We start from the raw sequence: 21,368 nt of genomic DNA, 5'->3' as shown, positions 1-21,368 counted from the left end.
TATATATTTAGGATCGTTAGCTCTTCTTGTTGCATTGATCCTTTTACCATTATGTAATGTCCCTCTTTATCTCTTATGATCTTTGTTGCTTTAAAGTCTAATTTATCAGAGATGAGAATTGCAACTCCTGCTTTTTTTTGCTCTCCATTTGCTTGGTAATTCTTCCTCCATCCCTTTATTTTGAGCCTTTGTGTATCCTTGCATGTGAGATGGGTTTCCTGGATACAGCATACCGATGGGTTTTGTCTTTTTATCCAATTTGCCAGTCTGTGTCTTTTGATTGGGGCATTTAGTCCATTTACATTTAGGGTTAATATTGTTATGTGTGAATTTGATACTGCCATTTTGGTGCTAGCTGGCTGTTTTGCCCTTTAGTTGAGCTGGTACTTGTTGTTCCTTTATATGTGTAGAGCCTCTTTCAGGAGCTCTTGTAGAGCTGGCCTGGTGGTGATGAAATCTCTTGAGTACTTGCATGTTCCCAAAGGATTTTATTTTTCCTTCACTTATGAAGCTTAGTTTGGCTGGATAGGAGATTCTGGGTTGAAAGTTCTTTTCTTTAAGGATGTTGAATATTGGCCCCCATTCTCTTCTGGCTTGTAGGGTTTCTGCTGAGAGATCTGCTGTGAGTCTGATGGGCTTCCCTTTGTGGGTAACCTGACCTTTCTCTCTGGCTGCCCTTAGTATTTTCTCCTTCATTTCGACCCTGGTGAATCTGACGATTATGTGCCTTGGGGTTGCTCTTCTTGACGAATATCTTTGTGGTGTTCTCTGTATTTCCTGGACTTGAATGTTTGCCTGCCTTGCCAGGTTGGGGAAGTTTTCCTGGATAATATCCTGAAGAGTATTTTCCAGCTTGGATTCATTCTCTTCGTCGCATTCGGGTACGCCTATCAAACGTAGATTAGGTCTTTTCACATAGTCCCACATTTCTTGGAGACTTTGTTCATTCCTTTTTACCCTTTTTCCTCCAGTCTTGCCTTCCCATTTTATTTCATTGAGTTGATCTTCGACCTCTGATATCCTTTCTTCTGCTTGGTCAATTCGGCTGTTGATACTTGTGCATGCTTCACGAAGTTCTCGTGTTGCATTTTTCAGCTCCATCAATTCACTTTATTCCTTTCTATTTTGTCCATTCTCGTTAGCATTTCGTCAGATCTTTTTTCAAGGTTCTTAGTTTCTTTGCATTTGGTTAGAACATGTTCTTTAAGTTCACAGAAGTTTCTTATTACCCACCTTCTGAAGTCTGATTCTGTCATTTCATCACACTCGTTCTCCATCCAACCTTGTTCCCTTGCTGGTGAGGAGTTGTGATCCCTTTTAGGAGGAGAGGTGTTCTGGTTTCGGGTGTTTTCATCCTTTTTGCGCTGGTTTCTTCCCACCTTTAAGGATTTATCCACCTGTCGACTTTGTAGTTGCTGGCTTTCAGATTGGGTCTCAGATCTTTCAGATTGACGTTCTGTTTGTTGATGATGAGGTTATTTCTGTTTCTTGGTTTTCCTTCTGACAGTCTGGCCCCTCTGCTGTAGGTCTGCTGAGGTTCACTCCAGGCCCTGCTTGCCTGGGGTTCACCTGCAGCAGCTGCTGAACAGCAAGGGTTGTTACCAGTTTTCTTCTTCTGCTATCTTTGTCCCAGAAGGATACCCGCCTAGTGTCAATCTGATCTCTTTTTTATGAGGTGTCTTTTTGGATATATAGGGGTCAGGGAGCTGCTTGAGGAGACGGTCTCTTCTTTATAGGAGCTCAAATGGTGAGCTGCGAGCTCTGTTGTTGTTCATTCAGAGCTGCTGGGCAGGTACTTTTAGGTCTGCTGCAGCAGAACTCATAAACTGCTTTTTGTTCCCAGGTGCTCTGTCCCAGGGATTTAGGGCTTTATTTATGAGTTTCCGTTATGCTGCCGCCGCTTTTTTTTTTTTCCTTCAGACCTGCCCAGCCCAGCAAGGAGGCAGCCTAGTCACTGTCGGCCTATAGCAGCTTTGCTGAGCTGCTGTGGGCTCCGCCCCGCTGCCGAGTGAACTTCCCTGCAGTCCTGTTTATATGGGTGTAGTTAGAACTGCTTTGGTGATGGTGGCCCGCCTCTGTTGGGGCGGAGTCTCTTTGCTGTGGCGGGTTGCCTTGGCAATGGCGGGGCGCCTCGGCAATGGCGGGCTGCCTCGGTAATGGCGGACGCCCCGCCCCCACAGAGCTGGACCGTCCTGGGTTCAGCTGCGCTTGCTGTGAAACTCTCAATCCAGAGTTTCTGGTTGCTGTTCTTTTGTGCGGGTGGGGACAGCCGAGCCTGATCGCCTGGCTCCCTGCCTCAGAGCCTTTTTTAAGTTGGTGTTCCAGTCGCCTGTTGAAGAGGCGCCGGGGTCTGTTTGTTTTCCCCTGTGGCCACTCACTGCGCTGGCTTAAACAGCGGCACTGAGGTTTGTGGCGCTTTTTTTTTTTTTTTTGCCCTGGAATCTACTGTCCTGGTTCTCTGCTCAGTCCCCTTTTTGAACCGGCGAATGGGCGACTTCCCGTGGCTCCAATCGCCAGCCAAAAGGGCCCCCGGACCGGTGTATTTTGTACGGAGCCGCGGTTCTCCGGGGCGCCGACAAAGCAGCTGCGTGGGGCAAAGTAGCAGCGCCGGCCGAAACAGCCGCACTGGCGACCATGAAGCTTTTCCCCCCGGGGAATTTCCTAGTCTGTGGGCAATAAAAACGCGGTGTCCACTCACCCTCTGCTCTTTCACTGGGAGCTGCAATCCTGAGGTGTTCCTAAACGGCAATCTTGGATCGTCCCCCTCAACTTATATCTTTGTAATAGCCTGTATTTCCACTCTTCCTCAATGCATTAGATCAGGGTATATAGTAAATATATTTGATTTTGTGGGCCAGTTGTCTCTGGTGCAGCTCCCGAACTTTGCTCTTGTAGCACAAGAGCACCCACAAATGATACATAACACATGGGCATGGCTATATTCCAGTAAAACTTCACTTAAGAAAATACATGTTGGGCCACATTTGACCCACAAACCAATGTTTCCCAAGCTGCACTAGATTTAAAGAAAACAAGTATATGTCTAAAGTATATACCTTCTTCATAAATGTAGTTCCAGTGAAAAACAGACCTAAAGAGTTAAAAATAAAATTAAAGACTTCTTAGGCCTGTTCCTTGGTTTTATTAAGATCCATTAATTGAGGCCGGGCACGGTGGCTCAAGCCTGTAATCCCAGCACTTTGGGAGGCTGAGGCGGGCAGATCATGAGGTCAAGAGATTGAGACCATTCTGGCCAACATGGTGAAACCCCGTCTCTATTTATAATTTAAAAAAAAAAAAAAAAGTCCATTATCAAGATTTTTTTTGTTTTTTTGAGATGGATTCTCACAGTTTTGCCCAGGCTTGAGTACAGTGGCACAATCTTGACTCATAGCAACCTCCACTTCCTGGGTTCAAGCTATTTTCCTGCCTTAGCCTCCTGAGTAGCTGTGATTACAGGTGCGTGCCACCTTGCCCGGCTAATCTTTGTATTTTTAGTAGAGATGGGTTTCACTTTGTTGGCCAGGCTGGTCTTGAACTTCTGACCTCAAGTGATCTGCCCACGTCGGCCTCCCAAAGTTCTGGGATTACAGGAGTGAACCACCTCACCCAGCCTCATTACCTGTGTTCTTTAGTCCCTTTATGATTTTCTTAAGGCCCTGGGTTTATTGTATTGACAGACACTTTCCAGGATCGTTATTTGCCCTATTCTAAAATATTCCTAACTAGGATAATGGTAAAGCCCCAATTTATAAAGTGGGTGCTACAGTGTTGTTACTTTTCTAGGGTTTAAGTGTCATATTAGTTAATAATATGCAGGACATCAAAAGCAGCCTGTGAATAGATATATTAATAAATGGTTATATGAAACAATTAGATTTAAATTCCAGTCGTTTGTATTTAAATAGTTTGACTTTGATATAAATAATCCTAATAAAATTTTTAACTTAGATATATTTGTTCCAATCACCATCTTTTTTCCTGGTCCAACTCTCTTATAGAACCTAAAGCTGGCCCATGTGCCCAGCAGCTTGGGAGGCCAAGATGGGAGGAGTGCTTGAGCCTAGAAGTTCAAGACCGGCCTAGGCAGTGTAGCAAGACCCTGTCTCTACCAAAAAAAAAAAAAGACAAAGAAAAAAACATTAGCTGTGCATGGTGGTGTGTGCCTGTAGTACTAGCTACTCACTCAGGAGGCCAGGGTTGGAAGGATGACTTAAACCTCAGAGGTTCAAGTTGTAGTGAGCTGTGATCGCACCCCTGCTCTCCATCCTGGTTGACAGAATGAGATCCTGTCTCCAAAAAACAAAAAAAAAACCCAGAAGAACCTAAAGTTAAAGATAGTTACTAGCAGCAGCTTGGGAATCGGTTCCAACCAAAGTATGACTGTGAAACAGATTGTTTTGAATCATGGGACATGTTTCTGGTCTAAACATAAAACCTTCATACAAAAATTAAGAATAGCTTCTATCTCTATAAAATTCATTTTTTCAATGTTAATCTCCATGAATTTAAGTAAATTTTATATGGTTCTTATATAGTTCCCTTTTTTGCTCTTAGGAGGCTAGTATTAATAATAAATAGGCTGAGTGTGGTGGCTCACACCTGTAATCCCAGCACTTGGAAAGGCTGAGGCGGGTGGATTGCTTAAGGTCAGGAGTTCAAGGCTGGCCTGACCAACATGGTGAAACCCCGTCTATACTGAAAATACAAAAATTAGCTGGGCCTGGTTCGGCATGCCTGTAATCCCAGCTACTTGGGAGGCTGAGGCAGAAGAATCACTTGAACCTGGGAGGAGGAGGTTGCAGTGAGCCAAGATCAAGATTGCACTATTACACTCCAGTCTGGGCAATAAGATCGAAACTTCATGTCAGAAACAACAACCATGACAAAAATAATAAGAACTAAGAAAACTAAAAGTTGTCTGACTTGAGCTTGTTAATTTTATAAAGTCATATTCATCATTATTGAAAATCATGGCTTTCAGTATCTTTTCCAGTATTATAAAAGACAAAAATCAGTAACTTAAATGAGAATTAGAAAAATTATTTGCTACTAGTATGGGCTCCATCTAGTAGATTCCCAGTGAGGAGAATATAAATCCCTTCTGTCAAAATCAGTAAATATACTAAGTCCTTATTGTGAATTAAAAACTGTTTTACACTTTAGGAATTTAAATGTGAATAAAATATGGACCCTGCCTTCAAGATTCTTATAGTCAAAAGATAACTTTGTCCTTTGGGGGAAAAAAAACTTTTTTTTTTTTTTTTGAGACAGAGTCTCACTCTGATGCCCAGGCTAGAGTGCAGTGGTATGATGTTGGCTCACTGCACCTCCACTTCCTGGGCTCAAATGATCCTCCCACCTCAGCCTTCCAAGTAGCTGGAACTACAGGCAAGTGCCACCACAACCGGCTAATTTTTGTATTTTTTGTAAAGACAGGGTTTCACCATGTTGTCCAGGCAGTTCTCAAATTCCTGGACTCAAGAGATCCACCTACCTTGGCCTCCCTAAGTGCTGGGATTACAGGCGTGAGCCACTGTGCCCAGCCTGGAAAGAAAGAACTTAAAAAAAAAAATGTTTTTGAAACAGGGTTTCAGTCTGTGGCCCAGGCTGGAGTACAGTGGTGCCATCATAGCTCACTGTGGCCTCAAACTCCTGCGCTCAAGCAGAGAGGCAATCCTCCTACCTCAGCCTCCTGAGTAACTGGGAATACACATGCTACTACACCCAGCTACATTTTGTTTATTGTAGAGAAGAGGTTTTGCTGTGTTGCCAGGGTTGGTCTCAAATTCCTGGCCTCAAGTGATCCTCCCATCTCAACCTCCCAAAATGCTGGAGTTACAGACATGAGTCACTGTGCGCAGCCCAAAATGTTTTTTGTTGCATAATTGTTGTTCTCCAGCCATATGATGTATTCAGGAAATGCTTTTTTAATTAAAGGGATAAAAACAAGGACTACGAGGCCATTATTTTGTGTGTGTATAGTAGGAGACATCAGCATTAATGACTTCCTGCTCTAAGGTATACTTATTAACTTCCTTCTCCTCTGATTGTTCAAACCTTCAATATGTTAACTGGCTTTCTTTGTATAAGGAACTGAATTATTTGCCCAATTTCTCCCATCAATTATGCAGTTAACTCCTAGTTACCAAAATAGGAGTGTTTACCAAAAACAAAACAAAAAGCAGGAAAATCACAGGTAATTCAGCCATCAGCATTAATTCTACATTGTTTTAGGATGACCTAATATAAAAATATAGGGCCATGATACTCACGTGGCAGAAAAGTATGGAAAACCACAATACAGGAAATCTTCTAAAGAAAATGGTTTCTTTGACATAAATGTGAAACAGAGATAGTCTGATATTTCTCTTACTGCAGTTGTCTTTAAGAATTTAACCATTTGTCCTCACCTACATTGCTATCATCTTTGTCTAAACCACTTTTATCTCTCTCTTTCTTTCTTTCTTTTTTTTTTTTTGTTGTTTTGTTGTTGTTGTTGTTGTTGTTTTGAGGCAGAGTCTCCTTTTGTCACCAGGTGCTAGGCTGGAGTGCAGTGGCACGATCACAGCTTACTGCAACCTCCACCTCCCGGATTCAAGTAATTCTCCTGCCTCAGCCTACTGAGTAGCTGGGACTACAGGCGCACGCCACCACACCCAGCTAATTTTTGTATTTTTGGTAGAGACGGAGTTTCACCATGTTGGCCAGGATGGTTTCGTTCTCTTGAGCTTGTGATCTGTCTGCCTCGGCCTCCCAAAGTGCTGGGATTACAGGCATGAGCCACCGCGTCTGGCCATCTCTTAAATTATGGCAACAGCTTTCTTTACAACTGGTCTCCCCGTTTTATTTTTTCTTTTTCTTTTTTAATACAGGAAGATCCTTTTAAAATCTAAGTCAGATCATATACTCTTCTGCTTAAAATCCTCTAGTAGCTACTCTTATTGTAAAATCAGCATCTTTAAAAATGGCTTACAAGATCCCTGCTACCTCTCAGACTTCATCTTAATGCTACTCTACTCCTCCCTCACTTCACTCTAGCTATACTGTCCTTTTTACTGCTTCTTAAATATGTCAGGCACACTCCCACCCCAGGGCGTTTGCATTTACATTTCTCTCTCATGGAACACACTTTCCCTAGTACCCAAATGGCTAGTTTCCTCTTTGATTGCATATCACTGTGTCAATGAAGATCTTTTGTGACCGTCCTATATAAAATGACAGCATACCCTAGTATCTCCTCACTCTTTTCCTGACTTTTCTCTGTAGTACTTCATACCATTTGATATGCCCTAATTTATTTATCCTTTATCTGTATTACCCAGGAACAACATGATAAAGTAGGAATTTTATTTATGTTGTTTATTGCATCTGCAGCACAGAGGTGCACAACAGATACTTAATAACTCTTTGTTGAATAAATGAACAAAGTCAAATGAATTGCAATACAGCCATACCTCTTCTTTCTGGACCATGCTCAGCTGACTCAGAAAAGATATAAACTACATACTAGATAATCTAAGTTATCTTCAGGAGATAACTACATAACTGTATGTTTTAACTCACTATATTATAAAACATATAACATAGTTTGTAAACACTTTTTGGGGAGGAAAAGAGAAAACTCCAGTTTTTCATAAGAAACGTAAAAATCTTTCAGCGGCAAAGAACACTGTAGTTATTTCGTTTTACATGGAGAGTGTGCCCCTAATATATTAGAGCTAGGAAGTTATGCATTTGTGTTCCAGTGTGAGGTCTTAGCATTAGAAGATGGTGTTCTTAAATTCATATAATCTTTATTCCCATTTTAACAACAGTAACACAGTTTGAACCTTTTATATAAAAGAACAACCATTTCAGTCTGAAATTACCAATGTTATGCCAAGGAAGTGTCCTCAAGATCACGCACTTATAAAGTTACTCTAGTGTTGCCACCCATTTTTAACCCTTTACTCTCTTACTTTATCCTTTGCACTTTCCAACCTACACATTCATTACAGCCACATTTGTTTATAACAATAGTCTCGTTTACTGCTCTACTAAATTCTCCAGCAAAAGGAACAAAAAACCAAGTCATAGATGGGCACTACATCTTTATTACAGAATAGTGCAGGAGCCACACCCCACTTACTTAAGATGAGCTCCCATATTGACTCCTTAACTCTGTGTTGCTTGCTAAAATTATAACAAAGCCATCTCTGGAGAGGATTATATACTATTTGAAGGGCGTAGCCACAAACGTTTTATTTTCCAGATGATGCTATATTAAACCTAGAATATCTGACTTGTAGCACATTATTGAGAAACCAAGATTGTTTTTGAGTAAATTAAACAATGGCAAAGTTAGGTGAGAGTTGTTACCTATTGGTAAGATGTTACTGCATTTCTTTATTTTGTTTTACCGTTTTGTTCTAGGTACTATATATGTTTTAAGAAAGATAGTAGGGCCGGGAGCAGGGAGCAGTGGCTCACGCTTCTAATCCCAGCACTTTGGGAGGCTGTGGCGGGAGGATTCCTTGAGCCCAGGAGTTCAAGACCAGGCTGGGCAACAAAGTGAGACCTTGTATCAGTTATACTTAAAAAATAAAATAAAAAGAAAGATGATAGTTTTAAATGAACATATTACTAGGCAATGGAGTTACATATCTAGCCTCTTAGATAATTCATTTCCTGGCATAAATGTTATTAGAATACAAAGCATTTGGACTCCTGTCTTAGAATTGAGAAGTTGTAATTATGTTTTTAGATTCCTTTCTTGGTTCAGCCTTTCATGTGAGGTTTTAGATATTTAATTATGCCTCTTGCAGATATGATTATAAAAATACAATATAAGGCTCGGCATGGTGGCTCACGCCTGTAATCCCTACACTTTGGGAGGCCAACACTGGCAGATCGCTTGAGGCCAGGAGTTAAAAGACCAATGTGGCCAACATGGCAAAATCCTGTCTCTACTAAAAATACAAAACCTAGCCAGGTATGGTAGCGTACACCTGTAATTCCATCTACTCTGGGGGCTTAGGCACAAGAATCGTTTGAGCCTGGGAGATGGAGGTTGCAATGAGCCAAGATTGCACCAGTGCATTCCAGGCTGAGCAACAAAGCAAGACTTTGCCATAAAAAAAAGAGAGAGAGAAATAGGTGTGGACACCAGGCATCATCTGTGCCAGTGGGTCGCAACTTGAATCTTGAATCTTGAATACAAGAAGATCCAAAATATAGCAGAAACACCTAACAAATTCTGTGAATTCTGTAGTTTACTGAAATAAAATGGCAACCTAACATTAGATTTCTTTCACTGGAATTATTTCAGCTCAGCACAGCAATGCTTCATTGACCTTTTAACCTGAAGTTCCTGAGCTACAATTACATGGCTTTGAGTTTTCTTTTTTGTTTTTGTTCATTTGTCATTGTTGTTGTTGTTGTCGTTTTTCTAGAGACAGGTTCTTTCTCTGTCACCCTCACTAGAGTACAGTGGCACAACCATAGCTCACTGCAGCATGAACTCCTGGGCTGAAGTGATCCTCCCACCTCAGTCTCCCAAGTAGCTGGGATTTCAGGCACACACAACCACACCCAGCGAATTTTCAAACTTTTTGTAGAGATAGAGGCTTGCCATGTTGCCCAGGCTCATCTCAAACTCGTGGGTTCAAGGGATCTGCCCACTTCAGCCTCCCAGAGTGGTAGGTACAGGCATGAGTCACCATATCCAGGCTTAATTTTTCTTTTTAAGAGAGAAAAATAGTCATCATAATGGAATTTTAAAAAAGAGTCTGGGAGACAAAAATCTTTCAAAATAGGAATTCAGAGTTTTGGGGTGGAATACATAATAAAATGTTTTATTAGTGGTGAAATGGCTAGAAAGTCTTTGGCCTAGTTTAATGCCTGAATTTTACAGAAATGGAAAATTAGGCTCAGGAAGAGCCAACGACCTACCCTAAGCTCTCATGCCTCTTGAGAGGCAGAACTGAAACCTGCATTGCTATCTCCTGACTCCCAGTTTAGTGCTTTTTTGCGTTGTAAGATATAATTCCACAGTGTTCCGGGACCTGAGTAGCCCATCTTGTATTACATAGAATATTAATGAATGATAGGGAGAATACTTCTGCCTTACTGGATACACATGTACTATAGCTACATAGAACAAGTACCTTAACAAGTTTCTTCCAAGTTTTATATCTGTCTGTTTAGGAACACTTGTCATTGTTAGGAATAGTGAAGCATACCAAATACTGGTCAAACAGTGCTTGTTTTGCTTTGTTCTTTGTGGAAAATGTACTGATGCCATCTCCCATCTTTTTCCCTGATGATTTTATTCTTCTTAGATGTGTTTTCAAAGTGAAAGATTGTTTGGCTTTTGTTGAGAATGGTCACCAGAATTTAGTAATAAGAAACCATGCTTAAAAGATAGGTATTTCCATAAATTCAAGATCTGTATGATTTCTTCTAGTGAATATAGCAAAAATTAGCTTTGCTTTTATACTTAATCACAAATGTGAAGTAAGATGTTTTGACAGACTCAATATTTAAGTATTCAGAGGTAGGAAGTGTTAACATTTTGCTATCACTAGCAAGAATTTTTCTGAAACAAAACTGTAGATTAGGGACAAAAATGACTTCGTGTATAAGTTATTTACAGCTCTGGATTACAGATTCTTGAAATGGTTCTGGGCTAAGATGCAGATATTACTTCTGGTCTTTTTAAAAATAAATTTAAAATAGAATAGAATATCTTGGTGCTGGTCATAAATTGAAAGGATCTGACGTTTTCCAGCTCAGAAGAAAAAAAAATGCACAGGCCAAAAGAAAAAAACAAAAAAACCAGTGACACTTCCTTCAAGGGACAGATAATCTGACCCAAGACATCATGTTCACAGAAATTATTTACCTTTACAGATGATTTTAAATCATAACTTTGTTTGCCTACAGTTTTGTTTCGTTGTTAGATTGCCTAACAAGTTAATAGCGCAAAGTCTGTGTCAGTCTTGAAAGCTCTTCTGAGGTGCTGGTTTATTGAGAAATTTAAAAACCTGGGGGTCATCCTCATAGTATTTTTAATGTGTGCATACACACACCATTAGGCAGTCCTGTGATTATAGAGCCATCTGCAGGAAAATTATCAAGTTGCAACATAGTTAATGATTCTCTTACTGTGTTATTTCAAGTGGTAAATGAGAAGTGACAAACTGCAATTCACATGGGGAAGGACAGAGGAAAGAAAGGGATAGCCAAGAGATGCAGGGGCAGGGGAACCCCCCCTCTTTAATTTTTCAAAGAAAACTGCTTTGTCATCATGAGTCTGTGATCAAAAGAAACATGCAATTTGCTTCAGATTTTGCATATTCTCAGTAATTACATAGTTCTGTCTCATTTGAAGGGTTATCTAATGATTGCCTTTTAGAAGCTTTGTATGATCTGTCAGTTCTGTTCATGTTGATGTCGGAGGGATACTATTTATTCACCTCAGAAAAAGATTTATTTGCTTTCTCCTCCAGGAGGTATGGCTGTTTTTACTTATCTTCATTATAGTCATATCGTTGTCAAAAGGAAATTAATTGTTCTTTTGCCTTAAAAATGCAGTTTACAGAGGTTCTTGTTTCCATAGGCTATATAGATAGGTGTTTTCTATTTTGTTGATCATTAAGCATTTCTGAAACTTAATTTAGACATGAGATATTTGTAAAGAAACAGTAAGACACCTGATATTCTATATCTGAGACAGATGCTATTTTATGAATTTTAGCACATGTCTATACTGTGTTGAGAAGCGTATGTTTATGTGTGTTGATATCCAAATAAATTCTTTACCAGTGCTCAGGCTAATCTTTAATGTCCACTGGTTATTGGTTTGGTTAAGATTTTGGTATTCACAATTAAGGCGTAATTGGAACAGTTTTTTCATGGAGTGTCACTTGAGTAAAGATCACAAAATCAAGTCTTTGATTTTTAAGATTTTCACACAGTGGAAAGATAGTAATTAGAAGCCTTTTTACGGATAGACTGGGTATCAGCAAGATGGGAGTGATTGTTGAATTAGAAAGTGCACTATTGATTTTAGATCAATAACACTATTAACTTTAAGTAATATGCATTGAATGCTAGTGGATTGATGTGAAAAGGATGCATTATTTCAATGGAGTTTTATATCCTTGATTTCTTTCTTGCAGAAGTAAATTTTCTAAAATGTGAGGATATTAGAAAAACAACTTTCTGAACATTTAGGAATGACTTTACTTACAAAGTAGTATATACTAGAAGAAAAGTCTGCAATATAATGTTCAGTTATAAAACCTGGAATTTTGATGTCTGACTTAGTTAGCAAGGCTAACTGAAATACTTCACATTTACGAGACAGCATTCATTCACACGTCATCTCTTTACAAGATAAATAAGGGAGAAGAAGCATTGGGGAAGGTTCCTTGGCTTTGAATTTGTCCAGTTATAGATTCTCTCACTTACTATCCTCTTAAATCTATCCTCACCCCTACCTCCCTTGCAGCCAGTAATTTATTATTTACTGAGTTCATCCTTTAGGAAAGTGTAGAGTTCATTTGTGGAGTTATTCATGTGTCAGCTTTTAAATTTGGCTTCGTTTATTACTCTGAAAGTCTGTTTTCCAAGATTTGATTCACTTAGAAATAATGTTGAAACTTTTCATAAGGAATCTTATGAGTGGGTTTTAGGTTTACTTTTCCAGCCAGATCTTCTGGCTTTTGGGACAGTGGAATGTTGCCTGTTTGTTTTAGAAGAATATACAGTAAAATTAACCACTAACTGGCCTAGGTTAACTAATTCCAAAAACATAATTCACTTCAAATAAAAATTTTCTTTTAAAAACTATTTGGAATTTAATGTAGCCTTTTGAAACATTCTTGCTTAAGGATCATTTAAAAATAACTATAGCTGTTATAGTGATCCAAATATCAGGATAAAAATTAGCTAATAAAATCCATACAAATGGCTCTCCAAGGAAGATCTATTTCCCAATCAACAGAAAAGTAAGATGGAAGAGGGAAATTTTGCATGGAAGCCTGGAATTTAAACTGACGTTTCCAAAGAGCTCTTACTTGGTAGACTTTTTGAAAACATCTTTTTCTAAATCATCAGTAAAGAAGTAACTTGCTTAGGCAAAGCACATTATGGCTTTTTTTTTTTTTTGCCTGGTTTGGGTCTGTGCTTAATGATTACTGGAATAGCAACAAACATAACATCCTGATAACATTTGGGAGGAAAAGGCATATTTGAAAATTGGTGAGATGCAATAACCTTTTAACCAGGAATCACCAGTTTGCTAATAAAATATGTATGACTCCAAGATATGTATTATTTCAGGGTCCTCTGGCATTTTCATTAATCATTTTGCCAGTGTGTATAATAATTCCTATTTTGCTGTAAAACTTGGTGATTTTTTATATTGTTGAACTAGGTGACATGCATATTGAGTCAGATCACATAATCTTAGAATTACACGTAAGTGATTATGTAGAATTGTAGGTGGAAACAATTCAGGATAAAAAGTACATGACAGTTCAGAACTCCTGTGCAGACTGCACGCCTGTCTGAAATCAGATTTAAAAATTGGCCCTGTCTCCAGCTGACTCATTTTGTCATACTGAGTCACAGGATTAACCCTTGACATGTTCCTTTAAAAAAAAAAAAAAGCAAAGATTAAACAACTGCATTGACTAAAGCAGCACTTGATCCGTCTATATGCATTTTTTTCCTGTAATATGATTCTCCTTAGGAAAAGAAATTGTGCTACAGCTGTTGCATAGATTAAATTAATTTTTAAAAATTTGGGGAGCAGAGAAAAAAGATTTTACTATAAAAGGTGATTTATAATTGCAATCAAGCAAATGACCATCTACATCAAACAGTTGTAGTTTTGGGGGGCATACTTCAAGAAAAATGGTATACTGGAGCAACAAACTTAAAAGACTTTTACATAGTATTCAAGTAGCATATGGAGACATTTTATTTAGATTACCACCAGTTTTCTTAATGATTTTACTGTTTTTGAAGAATGAGTTTTTAATATCATATAGTTATAGATACAGGCATGGGTTGGTTTTTTTTTTTTTTTTTTAATGTCTTTATATCTACGCTTAATTTAGGCAGTAGTGTACACCAAGTGACTATGGTATATATTGGCAGGGGAGGTATTACCTACACATGTACAAGTTTTATATTTATGTTTTTGAGAGGAATAATGAAAAGTAGAAGCAAAAGCTTTTAATTAGTTACTCAACTCTCGTTAGAAATTATGTTTCATATTCAGGTTTCATGTTTAACAGTAAATCTTACCTAGGTGTTTAATAAACTTATTTTATTAGGTTGGTGCAAAAGTAATGGCGTTTTTTTGTTTTTGTTTTCATTAAAGAAGCTTGATTCGTTTTGGCTTTTACACTGAATTTCTTTTTTATCTGAATGTATGTTTATTCTCTTTAGATTATCATATAATTGCCTCTAAAATAAAAACTAGTGTTAAAATATTAAAATTTTCTTTGTGCTTTAATAACCAAGGTTGTTTAGTTGGATTTACACTATGCTGTTTGCTTTATCAGACAGCATAGTACCCTCTGTTTTTTGCCAGGCATCAGAGAAATGGGCTTAACTGTCATAGATGGATGTTATTTAACCAATATAGAAAAAATTTCTCAGATTGGAGCAATGATTATAAAAATGTTGAGGCTCTTCTTTCTATTCCTCCTCAATTTCTATTGAAAAGTAAGTTTTATTATTAATGATGAATAAAGGAAATTTTGTATTCGATTTTGTTTGATTTTCCTTTTTTTCTGTTTTGAGAATAGTTGATCTGTCAGTAGAGAAAGACTGTGTATAAAAGACTAAAATTTACTTGAATGGTTTTAAGGCATGCTATTGTTAATTGTAAATCAAAGCTTTATACACAGTTCTCCAAGGATTGAAATGGGTCTTTGTGGTCTCTCAGGAGGGAGGAAGTTACAAACCACTCTGCAGACTGGCATTTTAATAGTCTGCTGTACAGCGATGTTCTTTTGCAGCTGCTGCTTAGCCTTTTCTATATCTGGAGAATGTGGGGAGGTTTCATTGTTGTTCCAATACTATCAGCTTTTAAAACATTGTGAAGTTAGTTGGTCTTATTGTCTCATTTAGTTTTAGTACTATAATTTGATCAGTATGTTAATAAAAATGGGGTTTTGGGGGAAAAGGAGGTCCTTTATAGTATATTCCTAGAATATTTCATAGAGGTTTTCTGCTTCATGAAAGGTACCTTTAAAAAAAGTGGCGTGCCCCCTTTTGCAGCTTGTGAGCTCTGCTCTGATTAATACAATCTCTTTAGAACCTACAAGTCACAGAGAGAAGAGATAGTACAAAGAGGTTTTGATGAAGAGAAATGAGACAAAAAGGGAAAGTTGCTATTCTGTTTTTCCAGGTTATAATTACAGAAAAGAACAATGGGAAAACAAGTAAATAGCAAAATGTGTCTGTGTGAGAGACATGTGTTTTTGTAGACAGCTTTTAAAACCTTTTGACTTCAAAGTATGACTTAGAAATATCTGTAAGACATTTATTCCCACACTGATTATTTTTCCTTTCTGAGAAATGTGAGCATTAACATAAAAATATGAATATACAAAGTGTTAAGAACAATAATAAACTTGGAGCAAAGACTTCTAGGAAACTAGTTTATTCTTTCATACTTTATATGAAGAAAAATAAACATTTTTGTGGATTTTTTTTAAGAACGGTTCTATTGTAAGGCATTATAAACTTGTAACTGGTGTATGAGGAAATCAAGGAGCTTTATAACTGAAAATCTGTATTATTAAATGTTTCCATTTTAAAAACAGGTAATTTATTTTCACGATAATCTGTCTGATTTTTGGACTAAACTTTTTAATAAAATGTGTTCCTTTCAATTTTCCTCAATACAATTGTTGTAACTTAAAGTACGTTTTGTTCTAGTTAGTTAAGAGGTACTTAGACGATGGTCTCCTTTCTCCAGGAAGTGATTTTTTATACAAGGCTTAACTGTTTAGATCCTTCTTATTACACATGATTCAGTGTTTCCAATTCCTGATTACTTGATCATGTGTTTATCAAAGTTGAAACAACTTTAGACCATGCCAGATGGTAACACTGGAGGTGTAACAAGCTAGGTTTCTCTGCCACGAGTGCTCTAATTTAGCTAAAACTAAAAACAGATTAGCCGAAAATCTGTCACTGCCTTCCTTTGTGTGTGTATACATATATATATGACAAAACTAAAATTTCTTGGGTTATTTTTATTCAGGACGTTTCTCTTTATTTAGCACTTACAAATGACTTGTATTTTTTTAATACCTCAGATTTTGTCTTATTGGTTGGTATCCTCCACCAATGCAAGGACTTGATGGAAATTGAAAGAGGTTACTTACAGCATAAACCCTCCCTCTGTGCTCTGTGAGTTGGTTCAGCCCTATTTTGCATAAGTTCCTTTTGAGTAGATCCATGTGTGGATGCATAGTACTGAAGACTTACTCTCTTTGCCTGTGTGGATGTATGTCTTGGAGAGAAGCTGTGTGCATTAGCTACAAATAGTAACATTTTCAAAATCAACATGTATTGTGCTTATCCTGTCCCTGGAATGGGCAGCAATTCTTTGATGTATTACTACAATGGGAAAACGGTAAGCCTTTTTCTTTGTTCATATAGCTTCTAACTGACTTGTTTAATGGAAAGCTGTGTGGATTAATTGCTTTTTACTAAAACCCGTGAAGTTTTGTCTTTTCCTTTTCTGTAATGTATTAGATTGTAGATTTCTTTTCTTTTCCTTTTTTTTTTTTTTTTGAGACAGAGTATTGCTCTGTCGCCCAGGATGGAGTGCAGTGGCACGATCTTGGCTCACTGCAACCTCCGCCTTGCGGATTCGAGTGATTCTCCTGCCTCAGCCTCCCTAGTAGCTGGGGTTACAGGCACCCGGCACAATGCCCGGCTAATTTTTGTATTTTTAATAGAGACAGGGTTTCACCATGTTGGCCAGGCTGGTCTTGAACTCTGGACCTCAGATGATCCACCCACCTCAGCCTCCCAAAGTGCTTAGGTTACAGGCATGAGCCACTGCACCAGGCCTACATTGTACATTTCTTTAAAAGTGGTACCAGTAAAGTCCTATGTGCCACATAGCTACTCAGTAGGTGTTGGTTTTTGTTTTATTTTTAAGATAGTGTAGAAAATAAACTTGAATTTGTGAGTTATTAGTCTGATATCTTTACTAGCGATGAGCTTGAAAGTACATTTGTTTTTATGTTTTTGTATATTGTAAACAAATCTTTATATAAAATATGTACATACACACATATGTATTGAGAATTATTTGTTGCTTTGTAGATGGAAGGAAAAGATGAAAGTCATCTAGGATATTCATAAAAATAACAAGTATGAAGCTCTGGTAATGATTAGGGAAGCAGTCAGCTAGTAAGGGCCGTATTTCCTGTTTGGAGTTTCAGGTCCAAAGCCTGACTTTTCTGGGATACCATCTGTTTCCAATCAAACTAGAATTCTGACCTTGTGTGGATTCATGAAACAAATCACTATTTTTTAAAAGAATGCATTAATACATTTTCCAAAGAATGCACTGTACTTCTGGTTGATTTATAGGAAGCACATGACTAAGTGTTTTAAAATAAATGCTTTTCTGTATTGCTAAACAAGAATTCTATTCTTTAATTACCAGTATTAATTACTTTGTTTCTACAAAAAAAAATATCTGTAAGCCAGAGGATTCTATGTATTCTAAAAAGAGAGTAAACTCTGAAAGATTTAGTGGAAGCTATCTTTGTAAGATACTTGATAAATATTATTAAAATATACACTAATGAATAAGTGTTGGTTTATGTCAGAAATTCAATATTTTCGTTCTAAATTTTTCGAAAATAGTTTTTCCCTCAGTTGTCTTATGAAAATGTTAATGTTTTAAGTTACAGAGAAAATTCAGCTTCTTTTTTTTTTTCAAATAGGCTTAAAATTAGACATGTTTGTCTCTTCCCTTTTTATCACTTGTAAATGTTTTAAAGTAGCCTATGGCTACAACTAGGGTACTGAGAACTAATAAAAGCTCGTTTTCATTCACTGACAGCTTTAGTAAGGACTCTGTGGACTGGGCCAGTGTTTAGTTATGAACTTTTCAGTAAGCTTTCAAAAAAGATAATAAGCAAGCCAAAATATCTTTAAACTCAGTAAAAAGTATATGTTCAAGCTGCCCATATAAGCAGAGCTTTGGATAATGTCAGAGGTAGATTTAGATGGATGAGTGAAATTATTTAATCTTTATTTAATTTTCTTGCCTGCTGTCTTTCAAATGTGAAAATAATTTTCTTTTGTGTCTGATTTTAAGTAAAACAGTCTGAAGATGGTATGTGGGTGGGGGTGTGCATGTATAAGTTCAGTAAAATTAATTGTGTAGGACCCTGAAACAGAATAACTCAAAGTGTGTTTAGATTTTATTCTTTCGAAAGCACAGATTATTACATTTCTCTTTGTTCTACATTGGGAGGGGGGTGGAGGGAGCTTTGATGGTGGTATTTCCAGTCTTATGGTGGATGGCATAGCTGATATAGTAGAGTAGTATAGCCTGGAAAAATTGATAGCCTGTGGCTAATATAGGTCAAAGGCGACTTACGTTCTGGAAAAATATATGAAGAGATGATAGGTTGTCTTAAGTCCTCCACATCATAAGACCCTGAACTTGTATGATTTTTATTTTTACCCACCTCTAGTTTTTAAAATTATTCACTAGTAATTAGAAATCATTAGCAACATTATTATTTTGTGATGACTTCAGTTTTCTTCAATAAGAAAATCCAAGATTATATAAATGTATCATTTTAGTGTATATTGGGAAATATCTACCTGTCATTGCGTCAAAGTGAAACTAGCACTTTCATTAACATTTTAGACTCTAAGTGAAATAAACTTCTTCACTTAAGTTATGGAATTTTAATGTACTTCTTGTGGCGAACAGGTTAAATTTAAACTCTTTAATCTCATTTTATAGATTTATTTTAAAATGATAGAACAAGTTAATATTTCAGAATGCTAATAGGTTCACATTGATTCATTTTTAACATCTCATTACAGGTTTTATGAGAGAGTGACAAACCCTAAGTGGTCCTGGTCTTAAGCAGAAAGCTTTCTTTCCCTTTTTTCCAGTTTTTATTTTTTAGTTTTCGAGTTAATTCCATATGTTTAAGGGTATTTCTAATCTTTTAATAAAACTCAACTGACTCTAGGAAAAGACCAAAAAACTTTTCAAATATTGTATTACCTAAAAGTATATGGCCAGTATTGTATTGTCAGTTATTTAACAGACTTGGGCATATAGATGTAGAAAAGCAAAGCCAAAAATGTGAACGTTATTTTTCCTACTGCTTAAAAAAAGAAGGGGCTAATGTTTTGTATTATATGTAATTTTTGTGTAGCTGTATTCTGTATCATGTTGTAAGGTAATTAAAAACTATTCTGCACCTTATACTGTTTTGTGATTTAAAAAATAGGAGAGAATAATGGATTTCTGAGATTCCTTCTTTATAAAGAACTCTGCCTGCATTGTTTTCTCATTGATTTAAATAAATTTTGTTCTGTACGCAGAAATTCGGAAAAGTCTTGAGAGCAAAGGAAAGAAAAGTTTTGGGGCAAAAAGGATTCCTGTGTCTTTTTTACCTTTAAGATTGTGGAGTGCCGTCCTCAATTTTTCTGCTTAGCCTCCATTTTTATTGGTTTTGGACTAAAGATGCTACAGAGTATTCCAGGTATAAAAATTGTCACACAAACAGACATGATGGCCTTTTCATTGTATGTGGAAATTATTTTAATCTTTTGAAAACAATACAGAAATCCAAGTTGTAAAACTCAAGCTAGAAACACGTTTTGAATATTAAGATTCTTTGAATGGAATCTGGAAAAAAGAGAAAGAAACTAATGTGACTCTATGGCCTGTTCTGTGCCAGGAACTGTGCTGGGACCTTTATTTATCTCATTTAATTTTCACAACCACTCTGTCATTTAGCTGTTACTAGCTCATTTTTTAAATAAGGAAAATGAGGTTCAACCTCACCTAGTTTAAGTTCTGAGATGAGAATTGGAACCCAGGTTTATCTTCCAAAAGCAGATTTTCTCCTTTATATCGTCCAAAGACATGTAAATTAGTCTCCATAGCGAAGGGCCAAACTGAATTTATCGTGATTACCCATTTGCATTAAAGTATACTACACTGGATCCAATGTGTATTTGGATATGTAAAATACACACACACACACACACACACACACACACACACACTCTCTCTCTCTCTCTCTCTCTCTCTCTCTCTCTCTCTCTCTCTCCCCCTCTCTCTCTCTCTCTCTCTCTCTCCACATTGGAAAGAAAATATAACAGGGAAAAATACTAGGCCATTCTTACAAATCTTTTTGCATGTATGATGAGAGTAACAATTTCATGAATATTAATTGATGTGGCTAGTCAAGAAAATTTTTATCAGTTTTTTAAGAATTTAAAATTAAAACTTTCAGTTACATTTTGGCAAGTCTCCTCTTCTAATAGAATTATACTGAAAATTGGTTTACCTATGAGTTTGGCACCTGCCTACCAATGAATTTTTTTTAATAAGAATCAGAGTAGCAAGTAAGTAAAATTACGTCGTAAATACTTATAAGACTTATTTTTTAAATAAACATTTTCAGTTAATAAAAGTGCAGAAACCAGTGTGACTTTATACAGCTGCATTTCTGTTCTGTTGGGGTATTTATTACCAGTTAACATGAGAGGAGAAAATACAATTAAATTAATTCAAATTTCCAGACTGTACATGGGCCCAATAGAGTTAAATCTAACATTTTTATAATAAGGAAAATATGAAGTCATTTTTAAAATCTCTTAATATAGAATGCTAGAGTCAGTGAATGACAAGGACTTCGCATAAACCTACTTCACATTTTTCCCCTTTACAAAAATATCTGAGACTATGCAGTGTATGAGGCCAAGAAAGTTTTCTTCTCTTGATTCAAGTGAGTACAATTACTAATGAGTTAAAACTAGCTCTTGCTACAGTTTTACGTAAAGAGGGTATGTTGTCACTGGTCAACTTTATAAATGTTTTTGAGAGAAATTTATGTCGTTTTCTATTTGTATATCAGAGGGGATCAGGTGCAATATTGTTGAATTAAAATTTTTTTTTAAATGCAAGTAGGTAACATGTCAGTCATTGAATTTGTTCAGTATATTATCCTAGCAAAACAAGTTTTCTAACTCTGTCCCTTAGAAATTCCATAATTCAAGAAAAACATTGAGATTATTAGAAAAATGATAGCACTTACTATAGAAAATCAGTAATATGTCCAGTAATGTTAATT

At 36.9% G+C, this 21,368-nt stretch overlaps 1 protein-coding gene across 12 annotated transcripts in view; it reads left to right on the top strand.

Moving 5' to 3' along the window:
* TCF12 (transcription factor 12) overlaps positions 1-21,368 on the top strand; it is a 370,182-nt gene that overhangs the window by 284,331 nt on the left and 64,483 nt on the right. For 2 of the 12 annotated variants that reach the window (XM_032297789.1, XM_032297785.1), the window contains exon 1: positions 14,451-16,648. The exons of 8 other annotated variants lie outside the window; for them this stretch is intronic. In XM_032297789.1, coding sequence (XP_032153680.1) covers positions 16,580-16,648 — 69 coding nt within the window. In that variant the 5' untranslated portion in view covers positions 14,451-16,579. Of the gene's footprint in view, positions 1-14,450; positions 16,649-21,368 lie in introns of those variants that run through there. 2 more of the 12 variants (XM_032297788.1, XM_032297786.1) reach the window with 2 other exon arrangements.

Source organism: Sapajus apella, unplaced genomic scaffold, assembly GCF_009761245.1.
Source record: "Sapajus apella isolate SASKATOON/1434 unplaced genomic scaffold, GSC_monkey_1.0 scaffold37, whole genome shotgun sequence".
Lineage (NCBI taxonomy): Eukaryota > Metazoa > Chordata > Mammalia > Primates > Cebidae > Sapajus > Sapajus apella.
The sequence above is the reverse complement of the archived record's forward strand: the minus strand, read 5'-3'. Positions and strand labels throughout refer to the sequence as shown.